General features: G+C 37.8%; 1 protein-coding gene across 1 annotated transcript; it reads left to right on the top strand.

Annotated features, from left to right (window-relative positions):
• Positions 1 to 750: 750 nt before the first annotated feature.
• Positions 751 to 6167, top strand: kctd2 (potassium channel tetramerization domain containing 2). Its single transcript, XM_008437474.2, has 6 exons — positions 751 to 1410; positions 2659 to 2767; positions 2862 to 2953; positions 3112 to 3207; positions 3436 to 3561; positions 4171 to 6167. Exons 1-6 carry the CDS (start codon positions 1057 to 1059, stop codon positions 4198 to 4200), a joined length of 807 nt encoding a protein of 268 aa, XP_008435696.1. The 5' UTR covers positions 751 to 1056; the 3' UTR covers positions 4201 to 6167.
• The last annotated feature ends 6285 nt before the right edge of the window (positions 6168 to 12452 follow it).

The raw sequence follows: 12452 nt of genomic DNA, 5'->3' as shown, positions 1-12452 counted from the left end.
AACTAAGGAAAAATACATCAGTGATTTTCTAATTGTAAAAATAACAACTGAATGACTACAAATTGAGATACAAGAGAGGGAAAATACAATGCAGTATTTAAAAAGAACAAAATCGACATACTTTTGATAAGTATAATTCAGACAGTATAATTCATTAATTATAATAATTCGTTTTATTCTCTATGATTATGAGTTTGCATTTTGCGGAGTGCACAAATAACAGTTCTTGTAATCTTTTGAAAATTACAGTTGAAGTTTTTAATACTACATATTTATTTTATTTGTTGACTTGGTTTTGAGACAGACTTAAGTACAAGTGTAGATGTAATATTTGCTCTATTTTGTAGCGGTGTTCAACTGCTTGTTGCACAGAAAATGAGTTGCAAACACAACTGCAACTCTGGTTATCTTTTATACTTAGCTTTTTTTCCCTCACAGAGCTTGCGTGTAATACGTGTGCCTGTATTGCTCTGAACGACCAGCTTCCTTTGCAGTTACCTTTTTAGTGTTGTGTCAAATAAAGTAGTCTTGTCTGTGAATATAGATCATAATAACATAGTTTCAGAATTAAAAATAAGTTTTCATTGGTCTTAATAATCCTAGTAATTGGTACAATATTTTTCAGTTGAATTATGTAGTATTATAAATTTTTATTGCACGTGTACCTTTGCAAAGAAAACAACAACAAAAATCACTGTGCAGAGTAAGCAAAGCTTTTATTTTGAAAAACCATGACACAGAGGAAGTAAACAGTAATCACGTTACAACCCGGAAGAATTGCCCTTCTCTGAATAACGTTTGAATAGCAAAGAATGACCACTGTATCTTTGGAAGAACCGATTAACGACAGGACTGCAGAGGTCTTCCAGCTGCTAGTGGTCATATTTGTGTCCTAATCTGCGGTGTGTGTAGGTGGAGGCGGCAACGCCCTGATGCCCTCGGAGAACAATCCCCCCGTTCTGTTTACAACCAGTCGGCTGGGAGAAACTGGTTCCCCGCAGTGGGTCGTTAGCTAAACGGTTCTGCCGTGAGTGTTGTTTAGAAGGGGGGAAAAAAATGGCTGAACTGCATGTCGTGGAACCGAGTGGAACGGCGACCATAGAGCAGTCCGAACATCGCGACGTTCGGGGTTCGATGCGTCTGGCGTCGCCCACTCTCTTGGTTCCTCCGCGGAGCAGCAATCAGCTTAGCCCCGGCGGAGGCGGGGGCAGCGGCAGGTCGGTGTTCGGCTTTCCGCTGAAGAGCAACCCAAGCTCGCCGTCCGAACCGTTAGACAAGCCGGGCTCACGGTGGGTTCGGCTTAATGTTGGCGGAACCTACTTCATCACGACCAAACAGACATTATGTAGGGATCCCAAGTCTTTCTTGTTCCGACTGTGTCAAGAAGATCCTGACCTGGATTCTGATAAAGTGAGTGCACTTAAAGATACTACATGTTGGTGTTTTCTACCAATAAATGTACATTGACAATTAAAAAAAAACATTAGATGATGAAGTAATTAATTACTCCACATGATTGCACAAAATAATTTTTTTTTATAAAGCACTCAAAATTATACACTACTAATTGTCTGAAGAGTTAGATTCTAAATAATGAGTCGAAAGGGGTGCTAGAGTTCATGTCTGATGGACACAAGGCATCTTACTGTCATAAAACCTGCACTTGGCTTTTGCTCCAAATGTTTGTTTTGTAATTGGGCTACTGGCTGCGTTGACCCCTCAAAAGCCGATTTTGTTTACATTCGTCTAGCTATCCCCACGAATTGTGGAGGAAATAGCATCACAAAGCTGTTTGTAACCCGCTTCGTTTTTTTCCATCTGCTTTAGCTAGCATTCATAAAACAAGTAAATGCTGCATTACTCTTAAAACGCCTTAAAGTGACAGTTTGTCAGTACAGCAGCACTCCTTCTCTCTCACATAGTATTACTGGTATTACATTTAGCCATGTCAATGGTATGGGGGCTGTTCTGGAAGCTCATGTGTGTTGGGGCTATAACTGGTAGATTTGGGCTAATTGAAAGTTTGTAATAATCCTGGAGTTCTTTAGAAAACCAAGCCTTTTGGTTTAAATGACTTTACTTGAAATTGTTGCTAAAGAAAAGGAAATTCGACCATTCCAGTCTACACCGGCCCCCCTCACAAACTGCTTTGAAGTGTTTTGCCGTTGCCAATGTCAAAGTTCAAACATTTTTAGCCACAGCAATACGGTTAGCAAGTAAACAAAACTGTTCTTTAAGTGCTTAAATACAATGGAGGGAACAAATTGTCCACAGTTACTGATGATGTGTCAGTGTATGTATAAAATGCTGTTGGATCTATGGAAACTCTGGCTTTAACAAAAGGATGGAAACGATCAGATGCCAGGAAATTCCTTCCAGGACAGCTGAACTTTATCACTGGATGATCTGAATCACTATAATTGATGGCAGATGTGAGCTGAAGAAGACTGAATGCTTAAACAGAATCGTAAGATCCTTCAACAAAGCAGCAGTTTAAAGTAGTCACCAAACAAAAATACAAAAAAACAAAAACAGATTTGCGCCATTGCTCGTCTTCAGTTCCACACTGATGCCATGCAGTCCATTGGTAAAGCTCTGGTTTTCAATGCGGAACAGTCAGAGCAAGATGACCGGTCACTGTTGTGTGATTAATGACAGGACGAGACCGGAGCCTACCTTATCGACAGGGACCCCACGTACTTCGGCCCCATCCTGAATTACCTTCGACACGGAAAGCTGATCATGGATAAGAACCTGGCTGAGGAAGGTAACGCAGAACAGCATCTGACAGTGAACGCTGTAATCGGCGCCATCGGAACATCTCGATTTAAAATAATAACTTAAATTCACCAATGTTTTAGGCGTTCTCGAAGAAGCCGAGTTCTACAACATCGCCTCCCTGGTGAGGCTGGTCAAAGAGCGAATACGGGACAACGAGAACCGAACGTCTCAGGTAACGTGAGACCAAACGGGCAACAGAGCAGCAGAACAGGCTCATCTGTTGTGCAGAAACAACTTAAATAATTGTGAACTTGCTTTCAGATGATTGATGTTTATTTGTGTGCGTGTGCGTGTGCGTGTGTGTGTGTGTGCGTGTGCGGCGTCCCTCAGGGCCCTGTGAAGCACGTGTATCGAGTACTGCAGTGCCAGGAGGAGGAACTCACACAGATGGTCTCAACCATGTCGGACGGTTGGAAATTTGAGCAGGTGCAGATAACTAAGCTTTTGCTTCCGGCATTTATTTTAAAGCTAATTTTACATCAGATGCTTAAGCAAAATCTTTTAGCTCCTACATTTCATGCTCAAAGGTAACTATGTAGCAGCCAGGCTGAACTTGMTTAACTTCCTAGTTTACTTTTGCATTTTTTAAATAAAAAGTGATATAGAAGTATAACTGTTGGGGGTTTTTTTTGTTTGTTTTTTTTTTATCTCCAGCTTATCAGCATTGGCTCCTCCTACAACTATGGCAACGAGGACCAGGCAGAGTTTCTGTGCGTCGTTTCCCGGGAACTCAACAACTCGACGAATGGCATCGTTATCGAGCCCACAGAGAAAGCCAAGGTTGGTGTTTGGGAACTTTTAAGCAAGTAGCTGGGCATGTGGATAATAAAAAAAATCAGTTTTACCAACACTAAAACTTCCAATAATCTCAATAAAAAGTGTGGATGCACAGATAACTTTGGGTGACCTATCAATGAAAATGATCAATCAACCTTAATTTTCTAATCTTATCTATTTTGTCAAAGGTCTAAAAATCAACCTCTGTCCTCTTTTGCTTTGCCGTGAGAAGGGTTTGACTGATAGACCGGTCCACCAGGTCATATCTGCTCGTTTGCAACAATAGTTACCTCTCCGTTGCCAACTTAGCAACTTTCTTGCTATATTTAACAACATTTCAGACAAAAGAAATTGGCATCGGCCAAAATCTGAATCAACAGGTCAGGCTTTTAAAAGATCTGGAGATTTTACAGAAAACTGCAATCTGTGCACCCCTAATTAGTATTTAAGGGGTGAGAAGTGAAAATAAGTTTCACTTTTTAAATTAAATCATTTAACTTGTTGTAGGATTTACTGCATGGATGCATCACCTTTACAAAAACCAACAACAACAAAAGATTTAGAATAATCTCAAATCTCTCTTTTAATTCAACTTTTGCTTCTGGCCCTCAGATCCTTCAAGAGCGAGGCTCCCGGATGTGAGGAGCCGGCGAGTCGGAGCGGAACCAACGGCACCATCAAAAACACGAGCGCACACTCCAGTTATCATCGGTCAGCCAGCTGCCCCCCCTCCTCCAGCGTGCCTTTCCACCGCGGAGGCTCCCCGACGCCTCCTCGTCTTTAGCGTTGCAAGGCGACCCCGGCTTCTCTCCTCGTTTCTTCTCCTCGTTTTAAAGACACGACGAGTGAGGCGATTCTCCTCTTTGACTGTGACGATGAAGTTTCGTTGATCTCACTGGATGGATGCACAGAATACATCCTCTTTTCCTTTTAGCGGCTTTTATCAGATCTGGGATGCTCGCTGTGCGTCACAAATTTGGATCAATTCAGCAGAAACTCCGCAGGACCCGAGCATAAAGGAATTAAAAGGACTCCTTTGTTGTTGTTTTTTTTTTTAACCCCGGCTGCAAACGGAGCCTCGACACAGCAGATTTCCTCGTTACTTATAGAGACGGTGCCTAACAGGCGCAGCGTCTTCTCCGCTCGTTAACGACTCACAGAGAAGAAGGAAGAGGCCCTTTTTTTTCCTTTCCGTTTCCTGTATGCGGCTCATTTCGACCTGTGAAAATTTTGAATATTTCCACGCAAAAGGAAGCAGCTGACTCAAAACAGACCATTACTCCACTAGTGCACAAACGTGTCCAGGCATGTAAGGAATCTATATTAAAACCTATATAGTCGTCAAGATGAAAATATATGAAATTTTGAATGCAAACGGTGTAATTACTGACTTCTGTATCATAGCTGTCCTATATTTACATATTCTTGTGGGTGAGTTTATTTAAACAAGGGGGGTATATATCAGTTTTGTTACCAAACGCCCGTTAGAGTGTGAGTTTGTGTGTGCAGTGCCTCTCTTGCTTTCTGTCCATCACTGAAATATCACACTTTTCACCTGCACGTTTTCTGTAGTGTACCTGAAAAGAAAAAGGAAACAAGCAAACAAACAAAAAAACAAAGGTGTTTTACAACTTATATATCCTACTTTGATCTATTGCATATCTTAAAATTGTAATTGGGGATGAAGAAACCTTTCGCTCGTTGCCGTTGGAGCTTAAAAGTGTGGCGAGGTTCGAACCGTGGCCAGTCCGTAATCTGCCTCAACACATTTGCTGCGTCTTGTGTTTACTTCTCAGCTTTGCAGCCAAATATCGTCTCACAGTCTGCAGCATGTGTAGCAGCAGCGGCGTGAGCGAACTGTCCTTAACAAATTACAGTTGAAAAGTTTATATATTGATTTATTCTACTAGCGGGGATATGTTTCAAGTGTTAATCTCTGCTTGTTCATTTTGATAAAAAGAGACTTTTAGCCAAAGGAAACCTAAAAATTCAGCTTTTCAGAAAATTTGAATATTGCATAACACCACCAAAAATAGAACACAGTTGTTAGTTCATGTAATCATGATTGTTAACTTAAGCTGTCCAGAAGACGCTCGTCGACACTTTCCATGTAGAAATTAAGTCACAAAGCTCATTGTTCACAGAAAGCTGTAGCCAAGAATATTGATGGAAAGTTGGTTGGAAGTATTAATAATAATAAAAAAAAAGTACCAGAAAAAAAGCTTTAAATATATTATTGATGTACAAGGAAGCTAGTTAATGTGAGTTTCACTTTTTGGATTCTAATATCAATGTATTGATTTAGTTGAGATAACTTAGAAATATAGTTTAATGATTAATACCAACCATTAGAACTGAAACTGTTATTTTTAACTGAAAGAAAATGCAGGACACAAAGTTTTCTGATTATTTATTCTTTTTGTTTTAAAATTTCCTGCTCGATGAATGACCATAACAGGTAATTTATCCTAAAACACTCGGTCCGCCTCACTAAAAGATATCAGATTATTTTGGTTCTATAACCTGGAGAAAAATAACCACAGTATCACTAAATGTGCGAGAGAAAAAATAGAAGCAAACATGTATCAATAGTTCTTGTTGCTTTCATTAAAAAAAAAGGTAATATTTATGCTTACTACTGCTAACATGCTGATGTTGATTATCATGGTGTACAAAATGTATAGCGTTTGATTATTTTGACTTTGAAGCAAAGATATGGGCTAAATTAACAGTACGTTTCAAGTAAATGTGCAGAATATCAAACCTTCCTGCCGTTCTGGTCAAGGGAAACGCCTTTTTTCAGCCAACTGAATATCATCAAACAGTAACAGGTGGAGTTTGATGATATTCAAGCTGGAGAAATCTCTGCTTACCTCGGCACTTTCTCTAGAGTCTGTGAGCTGTAAAAACCACACGATGGAAAATTTACACGCGTTTGAAATCATAATTTTTTAAAACCTCGGCATATCTTTGTAACGGAAAACCCTGCTCCCTAAAACAGCATCAAATTTATTTTGTAACCTTTCAGCTTGATACATTTTATTTTCATATAGTACACTAAAAGCATACTCGTATTTTAATTATTTCTCCTTAAAGCTCCTGGAGGTTCCACTCTTTACATGGTAACAGATATATTTTTTTAACACAGGTCATCTGTAGAACTGGTGTTTGTTTCATCCTTAATTTGAACATATTTATTGCATTTAAATCAAGCATGAACAAAAATTATGCATCTTGATGAGGGAAGAAAAATAAATGAATCGGTGTTTTCATGCTTATCGTTAAGTTGGGACCCGGAGCCCAAACTTTGAGGCAACGTTTTTTTCCTTCTCTTTCTTCAGTGTGTGTGTGTGCGTGTGTGTGTGTGTGTGTGTATGTTTTGTGAAGCTATATCCTACAAACAGTAGTTATGAGCAGACAGCCTGCAGTTGAAAATAACCAAACACTTCAAGAAGGAGTATTTGTTTTCTTACCTTGGCTGTTGCTTCCCTTTGTCTGTGTTCAGTGTTGTGCCTTCCACCAGTGTTGTGCTCAGTAGTACTCCCCTTTTATGAGAAGATGCCTGTCATACTCTTAAAAAAGTCAAGAGGTTTCCATTTAAAGTATAGAGTGTGCAGTGTTTTTTTTTTTTACCAAATGAAAATAATTTTGAATATAGGCATTATGGCTCTCTGGCCTGTGCGCCCTTCTACCACGGGGCAGCACAAGCAAAAAAAAAAAAAAAACAAACAAAAAAACTGTGTGTTCAGTTGTGCCCCAAACAAGTTTTCTGTGTGTATCTGCATGTCAAGCCAATGACGTTTGAGGACAATTGCAAGCTTCGTCAGAAAATGTTGTGAGATTTGTATGCTTTTTTTTGTCATCGGGAAAATTTTAGATTGAGACAAGCATAAAAACCATATCATAAAGATACAGGTTAAACCTGAACTGAATCATTCTGGGCTTTCAGACATTTGTAATTTCATATTTGCTTTGTGAAACCAGTTTGGGAAAACTGATAAATCCCACAAATGGTTAAGATGATCCCTTGGATTGTTTCAAGCTAGCATTAGTGACTGCTTCCTTTGGGACTGACTGATTTTGAGCTACGTCACCCAACTTTCAGTTGCACTTTGCCCCTTTCTGGGACAAACTTTTCTAATGATTCGTTGGAATTATTGTATATGCAAAGTTACTAAATGGGTGTACTTACAACACATTCATTTTACAAAGAAAGTTCTCTTCTGCTTGTATCTTAGTAAAACATCAGCAGTGCACTTTTCTAAAAGAAATCAATTTGACTGAGAACTTGAGATCCTTTTGCAGCTTATATTTTATTATGTGGCATGCTAACATCCCCATTTAATAATTCATATGTTTGTGATTAATATTTAAACTGTCCAATGTTCCTTTTAAAGTCCGAGATTAAACCAATCTAAAAAAATCAAAGGCTCAGAGCAATTTTACCTGGTTTATGCTTGAAAGAAAATGTTAGCTTGTAAAATAAACCATCATTTTGATTATAAGACATTTATCTCCATGTCTAGGAAGTTTTTAAAATGAATGAGGGAAACCTTTAAAATATAATTTTTTTAATAAGCTACCTTGGTAGTCAATGTTCATTTAAGATAATCAATTAAATTACTATTTAGAAAACACATATTACTGTGGACAGTCAAAAGATTGTCTCAGATAATGTTAATAAAACATTTACAACAATGGTAATTATTTGAGCCAAATGGGGTTGGTTAGTTGTGTGACTTTTCTTTTTTACTGTCTTATTTAGCTGTGACTTTAAGCTTATGCATAGTGCAAATAAATGTGTTCCCAAAGTCAGTCTGTTTAAGCAAATTTGGTAAACGCTTTTTTAAAATAAGTAAAAATTCAGGGATGAACTGATGTTAGCAGCGCTAATGCTAATCATTGTTTCTCACAGTTGGCCTGAACAAAAAACATTTCTTAAAAATATTTTTTAAAATGTTGCTGGCAATTTTAGTATTGAGAGAAATTGAATTTAAAATGGCTAAAATATGCTGTCACTATACTACCTGACATTAAGCACAAAGCCCTTTTAAAATGAATGTGATGTGGCATTTAGCTAATGCTAATGCTTGTCTTAGCTTCCAGCTGGCAAACCGTTTAACTTATATTGTTTGAGGTGGGATGATAATTAGCTGTAGTTTTTAGTTGAAAGCAGTGCTGATGCTGATCACAGCCACAGTTTATCTGGAAGGCTTTCATTAAAAGCTTAGAGACGATATAAAAGTTTTAGATTAAAGTCAGATGCAACAAAGATCCCTCCTGTGGTATTAAGTTTTCTTTACTGCTTTATTTTATGGGATCAAATATGTTGGGAACCACTTACCTTACTAAACTTTGCCGTGTGATTCTCCAACTATCTGCCTACAGAAACACGCTGTTAATGAGCAAAAGATTTAATCATCACTTAAACTAGTTTCTATACAAAATGTTGTACAGTACTGCCAAAAAAAAAGTATCTGGGCACATAAAAAGATGAGAGCATGCATTGTTCTAAGGATAATAATCTTATGTTCTAAACTTCGTCTGACCTCTGTGTTGGTGCAAAGTTGATGTGAAGCATGATGGGGGGCGAAGATGACGGCATGGCTCTGTGGTTTGTACGTTGTATATTTCTGTGTGGAACAGTTGGTCGACAAATAGATGTATTCGTGACTCATGAACGACATGGTTCTGTTATTTTTTATTTTTTTTGTTTGTTTGTTTTGTGCCGTGTATGTAGTTTTGAACACATAAATTAACCTGCCAGTCAGACTGGAGACCTTTCTACAACAAGTTTTGGGTTAGGGAGTTTTTTTTTCTTCGCAATCTGCAGAAGACCATGCAAAAAAAATATACATAAATATATAGAAACTGAAAATGTCTTGTGGATCAACTCACCAGTTAACCTGTAAGCACCTGCATGCGTTTGTGGACATGCACACGCATATACTCATTTAGATGTATTAGAAATGTCGCATATTAACTTACTTTGTGCTCATTTATCAGCAGTATTGATGTCAAATGTGAATATTGTTAATGAAGACTGTGGAGAACATTTAACATTTTAATTGTTTGTTTCACTTTAATTTATTTTATATTTTTTCAAATTTTGTCTACCAATGTTGTTACTTTACATGTAACAATTTTAACAAAGCCCTGTCTGGTTTGTAATCATAAAAAATATGTCTGTGTTTTAAAACATGGCTCACTGACTATTTATTTCTTCTGTTTGACTAAAGAAAATACAGGCTGATGTCCTACTTTAATAATGAACTTTATCTTATTCACCCAAATAGGAAAACAAATCAATGAATAATTTGAGGAGAAATGACAGCAGTGTCTGCATTTCTCTTGATAAGCTCAGACTTTCAGGCTGTGACTGAAATCCAACCATGATGTGATAAGAACAAACTAAATAAGTTCAGGCATGCAAAACAAACATAGCTGAAATTTCATTCTTTGTAGTATCTTCAAACTAAAATGAAATATCAGTTTTATCTCCAAAAAGAACACAGTTAATTCACTTTTAAAATGTTTCATCGGTGAGTGCAACAACAAATTATGAATTTATCTGTCAACCTCAACCGTCAATGTCAATTTATTTATAGACTGCAGCATTTTAAAAACAAGATTCTTTACAAATCAGTCAGAGAACAGAAAAACAAAGCAATAAATGGAAAGAAACAGTGTCTCGCCTGAGTATCAGAATCTGCAGTGATTAATCACAAGCTATGAAAATAAATATTCAGGATCTGATTTCCAACAAACCTCAGTCTCTTTATGTATATTAGTTAAAACCAGGGAGACGTCTTGAGTTGGACTGCAGTGGTCTGAGGATGTCAGTGGGCGGGGCTACTGCTCTTTTCTAAAATAATTGCCCTAGAGTTGACTTGCTCTGTAGGTTAACTAATCAGACGCTACGGTCCATTTTGCAGAATTTAAATAAATAAAATTAAATTTCAAGGTCAATAAAGGAATAATGTTATAATTCAGCAATAAATCATTATGTTTTAAAACAAAATAAAATTCAATTTCCAATTTTTTTTGTCTCTAATTCTATTTTAGTTTTTCCACATATAAAACTTTATGATTGCGTTGAGATCGTTTTGGCATTACAGTAATTAAGCCTCGACTTCACATCAGCAAACAGGCCACCAGAGGTCGCCCAAAGCGAATTATTCAGAGTTTAATCGACATTGGAATAGCTTAACAGACCAACATTCCTTCATACTAATCAAGATAATCTGTAATTCATTTTGCACGAGTATTTTCAGATTACTGGTTTAAGTTTAAGGTGACCCTCGGCCCCAGTCTCAAGTCTTTTGCCGCCTCTAACAGTTTTTATTTCCCTGTATTTATCCTGACCAGCTTCTACATCCCTGATCGTTTCACATTGGGAACAAGTTTTTTGGCATGATATGCAGCGTTAATCTTCAGTTTAGTCTCAACAGATTTGGATATACTAATACATAATTTGCTGGACAACTTGAACAGGACTTTTACTGGCTTTCTCTTGAAGTGTTTTGTCTTGCCTCTTTACTATAAAGTCCAGAACTACTAGATTGTGAATTGTGATATTCTCTCGCCTTTCAATTAATTAAGGTGGGTTTGCAGTCGAGTCGCACTCGGTGTCTTGTTTCTCTTTAAGATTGTTTTATATCCTAATCCAAATTTAAAATTCTTCACACAAGTTTCATTTTTTGGTGGTTTCACCTCCATACCCCAAAATTATATTCTTCCTTTCTAGAATGAACAAGAATCTTTAAAACTCAGATTTAGTGAATCAAATTGAAACACAAATTTTATGTATGACGTTTCAGGGTTCCGGGTTTTTACTTGCTGTTGCTCAGTGATTCAGTCCGCACCGTGTTGGTTAAAGCAGCAGCTGATTCTGTGAGCTTCCCCCTCCTCTATGAATTGTACATTGTATCCACCTTCCACTGCTTTTCATGAACACGGCTATGGCAAGCTGTTTGTTCATTTAATCAAAGCGAAGGAAAACGTACAACACAACAGCTAAACTGACACAGATGGCACAAAAACAAAAATAATGCCAGCAGTGCAAAAAGATGGAATATGGGAGAATCATCTAACACTGAAAGGCTAATAAATGCCAGGCAGAATCATGGATTGGTGGATCCATGATCAAGTGGGTTTAATCAGCAAAATGCAAAGCAGCTGGTAGAGATTAAACGCCTCACGCACTGAGCTGATAAGGTTGAGAGTTAGCCCAACCTGTTGCTAGGACGTGCAGCATGACTGCCGCTTCTTCACAGACAGGCATGGGTGGCCGGTCAGGTGGAGAAGACACAGGGCTGGAGATCAGAGCTGGTCCAAACTTTTTGGGGCCCTGAGCAGATTTTTCTTTGGGCCCCCCTATACTCTGTCAACACCACATCTGCTTTATCACTGCTAAGCTACTCTGTGTGTGCGACATACTTGTTATCATTAGCATCATTTGCAATTTGCTTACATCACACCAGGAGTAGCAAACTAAAACAAAGTGCATTTTGAAATGCAGCATGGTATGTTATAATTTTAACTATTTGAAAGTTACATCAGCTGATGAACACAAAATTAAGAGTAAATGAGTTTGATATATTTCACCAGCAGTAGCAGAAAGCAGGAAGATATTAGCCACTATTCATGTAACAGCAATATTATTCAGTCATCTGTCTTCAGATTTTCACATTGAGCATTGCTAAAATTCACGCCCATCTGCGGTAGCTAAACAGAAAGAATACACCATAGAATAACTTGTGTTGTTGGTATTGTTTGATTGAGGGCAAAAATGCCATCATAATCCTATTTTCAGCAGCATGATTGGGCCATCGACTGCAGATAAATAATATTTTCTCATATGGTGATTTTGCACTCCCTTTCTAATGTCATCC

This window comes from Poecilia reticulata, linkage group LG19 (assembly GCF_000633615.1).
Source record: "Poecilia reticulata strain Guanapo linkage group LG19, Guppy_female_1.0+MT, whole genome shotgun sequence".
Lineage (NCBI taxonomy): Eukaryota > Metazoa > Chordata > Actinopteri > Cyprinodontiformes > Poeciliidae > Poecilia > Poecilia reticulata.
The sequence above is the reverse complement of the archived record's forward strand: the minus strand, read 5'-3'. Positions and strand labels throughout refer to the sequence as shown.